General features: G+C 28.7%; 1 protein-coding gene across 2 annotated transcripts; it reads right to left on the reverse strand.

The window, feature by feature from the left end:
- Window positions 1-580: 580 nt before the first annotated feature.
- On the reverse strand, window positions 581-4,081 carry LOC145125915 (putative ethanolamine kinase). Of its 2 annotated transcripts, none has more exons than XM_079061324.1 (11): window positions 3,837-4,081; window positions 2,672-2,763; window positions 2,494-2,600; window positions 2,281-2,386; window positions 2,062-2,184; window positions 1,828-1,919; window positions 1,593-1,677; window positions 1,414-1,519; window positions 1,259-1,325; window positions 1,100-1,192; window positions 581-945 (listed from the first exon to the last, which is right to left on the reverse strand). In XM_079061324.1, exons 1-11 carry the CDS (start codon window positions 4,067-4,069, stop codon window positions 826-828), a joined length of 1,224 nt encoding a protein of 407 aa, XP_078917450.1. In that variant the 5' UTR covers window positions 4,070-4,081; the 3' UTR covers window positions 581-825. The 2 variants fall into 2 exon arrangements, 1 of the variants encoding a protein (XP_078917450.1); XR_013716218.1 differs by having other exon boundaries at window positions 903-945; window positions 1,593-1,667.
- Between the last annotated feature and the right edge of the window lie 476 nt (window positions 4,082-4,557).

The following is a 4,557-nucleotide window of genomic DNA, read 5'->3' on the forward strand; positions in this document are numbered from 1 at the left end:
GTCCCTCACATCGTTTTAAGTTTGATCTCAAACAACGATTACGTATTTTTTTTAATGAACAATTTGCCACACGTTAATATTTTATAGGATGTTACGATTTATTTGGATAAAGTTCGAAACTTTTTTTTTCTCTCTTACAAATAGTGTGAAATATCTACATATTTTCACATTCAATCTCAACTTTTCATTTTTGATCATTTTAATTTTATTTTTAATTTTATTTTTACGACAATCCAACATATCTAAATGTTATTTTGAATCTTGAAGACTCAAGATTCATGCAAACCTTCAATACTATGAAAACTCATAATCCAAATACTATGAATCTTGAAAACTCAAGATTCATCTAAATTTTATTTTTATAGAATCTTAACCGAAGATTCAACGTACTAATATCACTGAATATCAAACCTTTAATAAATATTGAAAGGCAACCAAAAGGCAATAAATAAGAAGCTAGTCTTACGTTTTATTGGATCAATGGATTAAAAAATTTGACCCGTTGAGACGAAAAAATAAAATAGATTAGATATATTGTCTATTATTCCAAATGTTATTCAAATTAACTAACATAAAATAATAAGAAAATAGGGAATAGAGTATCTTATATTCAAAATCACACAACTATTACAACCAACATATTTTATCGATCACATATAGATTTCATGATTACAAATGAAGTTTACACTATTTTCCATGTTTTATTAACCGTTGATTTCTTCTAAATCCTAAAGAATTTCGAGGTGTCCATCAAGTTTTTAATATTTAGAAGCTAAAAAAAAACTCCCTTTTTCCAAAAGCCCACATTTACATGGATGTCTCATATCAAGATTTGTAATTGTAAGACTTTGCTAGAGAAAAACACACGTCCTTTTGCCTCTTGTATTCATTATATCTCTTAAAGAAATAACCAAGATAATCAAATTCAATCGGTGACATTTTCGCCTGTCAAATAATATATCAACCCATTTTTTAACACAAACCCATAATAATAACTTACTTACATTTTTTATCCATAAATAGTAATGTACATATTTATGTGTAAATAAACATGTTATGGAATATGGATTAGGGAAAGTAAGAAGGGTTTGAGTACTACCTGGATCAAAGCCCATAAAGCCCAATACAAGTGAGAAGCCAACATATAAAGGCTAGTTTCCACATAGAGTGTTTCCACATCATTATCCGAAACCTAAATTTATATTTAAATGTTATTATTGATTTCTTTATTATAGCATTGTAGTTTGAAAATTTGTACCTCATTTGGTTTTTCAGGGTTTAAGTAGTGTTTGAAAAAATGATATTGTTCATCCTTATTTGGGTACCTACATTACATAATTAGTTAATCACCACATAAAAATATTGGTTTAATTAGTTGCTATTTATTGATTTAAAACAAGGAAGATGTTGTACAAGGTGTAGTCACATTCGTATCCAGCATATTCATTGAAGTGATTTCCAATGTCAAAGCCTCTATAACTATAAGATCCATATTCAAAATCAATGAAGTATAGTTTCTCTGTTCCAATTTAAAAAAAAAAAAGATGATTAGAAAACTATATTATGAAAATAATAATATAATTTTAAGATACCTTCATTATCATTATACATAAGATTCCCAGAAAGCAAATCGTTATGAGCAAACACCACGGGGGATTTAAGATGACCTGTCAATTCCTGTCTCATAATCACCAAACATTTCTAAAAAAATACTTTTAAATTTTCAAAACTGATGTTTAACATACAGATTTTTTTTTTTTTTTTTTTTTTTTTTTTTTTTTTTTTTTTTTATAACTTTATGTGATTATTAGTTATAAAAGAAGCTACCTTGAGTTCAAGAATCTCGGCTTCAACTTCTTTAAATGAAATTTGTGCGTATTTTTTCTGCTTTTCACAATCATCGAAAGTAAGCTTGGATGCTGTAATTAAAAAAAAAAAATCAGCAATTTATAGATAGTGTAATGAGGAAAAGAGAATATATATATATATATATATATATATATATATATATATATATATATATATATATATATATATATATATATATATATATTAAAATACCTTTTTTATAAAATTTTAAAATGTCATTCCACAGCTGGGGTTCCTTGGATCCTGGAACTTTTACTTGATGGAAACTATTAAGTTGTTTTGCAATTTCACCTGCCAACTTTGGATTTCTCATATCTGTAAAATACATAGCATTGTACTTTAAAAAAAAATTATATTTTGAAAATTTAAACCAATTATAGCATTATTAAAACATTATAATTTGTTTCTTACCTTTTGTTTCTAGAGTACGAGCATGTATAAAGGATTGCACCATTCCATTTTCAAATACTCCTAATAATTTGGGACCAAATCCAGCAGCTGAGAGGTGATGAAGAGCCTATTCATATGTGAATGTATGTAAGAGATTTGAAAAAAAATAATATATTGCATTTTAATTTTATGTCTGAAAAGTCAGATGCTAATTAGTAATTAGTAATTACTAACCTGTAGTTCTCTTTCACGATCGATAACGTATTCAGTATTTGGACCATATAATCTAACTGTTACATGCACCCAATTCCCATTTTCTTCTTTTACAGATACCTTAAGTACTATAGTAACAAAAATATGATTATGAATGATAGATACATGTGTACAATACATATTTGTTAAGGATACCTACAAAGATTTGTAATGCCACCAGAAACTTTCTCAGTAGAGAAGTGTGATTCATCCAAATTTGACCACTGCTTGAAAAGATCCTTGCAAAGTTCTCTGCCAAAGTCAAATCCAATCACATAATAAGATTAGAGGAGTTAATGCTAAGTTTAAACTGTTATTGGGAAATTGATGTGGTTTTTAAATGATAGAAGAATGTGGATATAAGTAGATTAAATGATTAGTAGATCTACATAAATGGTATTCATAAAATGGGTAACAAAATCCATATGAACAGAGCTAATATAAGTAACAACTGTTTTCTATTGAGGTTCATATGTTTTCCAAAAGTTCTTAACTGGTTAACTAGGTTCCTTTTTCCTTCACAAAAATGTTCTGATTTATCAGTTTACTTGAGTTGAATGTGAAATTGTTTCTCCTAAACATAAAAAATGGGAGGGAACATTAGTGAATTGAGATTTAGTAATTAAATTAATCACTATAATGGAAAAAGAATTAGCAGATATGTTATGTTTTACCAATTTATTTGACCAAAGGGGAATAGGATTATAGGAGTAGTTCATTTCTACATCAAATGTTGGAGAAACATCAGCAAACTAACGTAATACTCTTGTAGAAATAATCAGAAAACGTGTTCTAGTTTATCAATTTAGTTGACAAAAGGGGGCATTGAATGAGTCAATGAGTTTTATATATATTTCGTATCTATTTCATTTTCCACTTCAAGCATTGGGGAAACAAAAGCAAATTAAAGTAATTAATATGATAGAACAAGTTCAGCATCAAGCACTAGCTCCGATCTACAGTTTCTGTAGGAATCAGCCTGACTAATAGATTTTCAGTATTTTCAATTACTAAAACATCAGATTTTCATAACAATCGTTCAGACCTGAAACTAGTTAAATCGTCTCCAAAATTCATGGACGCTTTCGCTAATTACGTACTTACTCTCTATTAACAAAATAACAGAACTGAAATGATTTCTTCCGTTCGTTTCATAGTTAAATTAACCTCAAATCATGTCAAATGCATCAGAATACATGGACGTTTCCGCCAATTAACATCATAAACTCTCTCTTATAAAACATAACAGAAATGGAGTGAATTTATTCATTAAATTCATAATCAAATTAAGCTCAAATCATGTCAAATGCATCACGAGAGCTTACACGAGTTGAGGTTTCATCTCCGGCAAAGGAAGGGTGTGATCGACAGCGAGTGAAGAACGAACCACCTCAATGTCACACCCATTGAGAACTTCATCCGAGACTTCCATGGCGTTCAAGAGGTTCACTGCACCCATGCTTATCACCGTCTTCTCCTCTGCAAATCTCCGATGCTTCTGCGTGTGGTGTGATTTGTGAAGAAATTCAAATGTGGGGTTACATAGATTGCGAAGCATCACACACAGGGAGCTGTTTTTTTATAACATTCCATTGGATAAATTACAATAGTTACCCTTATAATTTAATGTATATTTCATATACACCCTAAAGTTAAATTTAAACTATTTTTAGTCCTCTCAGTATGAATGTCCAAAACCTAGTATTGTTTGAACGCTGATATTTGGAAGCTAGAAGGTGAAACTTTTATTTGTGTAAAAATGTTAAGCAAAAATATTAAAATCATCTACAAGTTATTTGAAGTAGCTTTTAGATAAAAGCTACTTTGTTTATAATCAAAGTTTTATACCATAAACAAGATTTATTCTTTGATTTGGATTTTTCTTAAAAGCTAAAAACTTAGATGTTTGATTTTATCTTAAATAAACACATTATTTTGTTTTTTTATGTAAATAGTTTAATTTTGATGTTTGATTTTGAGCCAACAAATATCATGTGTAACAATGTCAAGCTAAGTGGATCACGTTATTAGTTGGAATACACGACA

This window comes from Lactuca virosa, chromosome 7, assembly GCF_052849685.1.
Source record: "Lactuca virosa cultivar CGN04683 chromosome 7, Lactuca_virosa_CGN04683_v6, whole genome shotgun sequence".
In the NCBI taxonomy this organism is placed as follows: domain Eukaryota; kingdom Viridiplantae; phylum Streptophyta; class Magnoliopsida; order Asterales; family Asteraceae; genus Lactuca; species Lactuca virosa.

What these genes read in the sequence shown, in the direction of transcription:
- LOC145125915 (XM_079061324.1), bottom strand. Translation starts at nt 4,069, where the DNA reads ATGCTTCGCAATCTATGTAACCCCACATTTGAATTTCTTCACAAATCA. An exon ending in ATCGTGAAAGAGAACTACAG is followed by an intron (nt 2,387 to 2,493) that starts GTTAGTAATTAC and finishes ACATATGAATAG; the next exon opens with GCTCTTCATCACCTCTCAGC. An exon ending in TCGTACTCTAGAAACAAAAG is followed by an intron (nt 2,185 to 2,280) that starts GTAAGAAACAAA and finishes TGTATTTTACAG; the next exon opens with ATATGAGAAATCCAAAGTTG.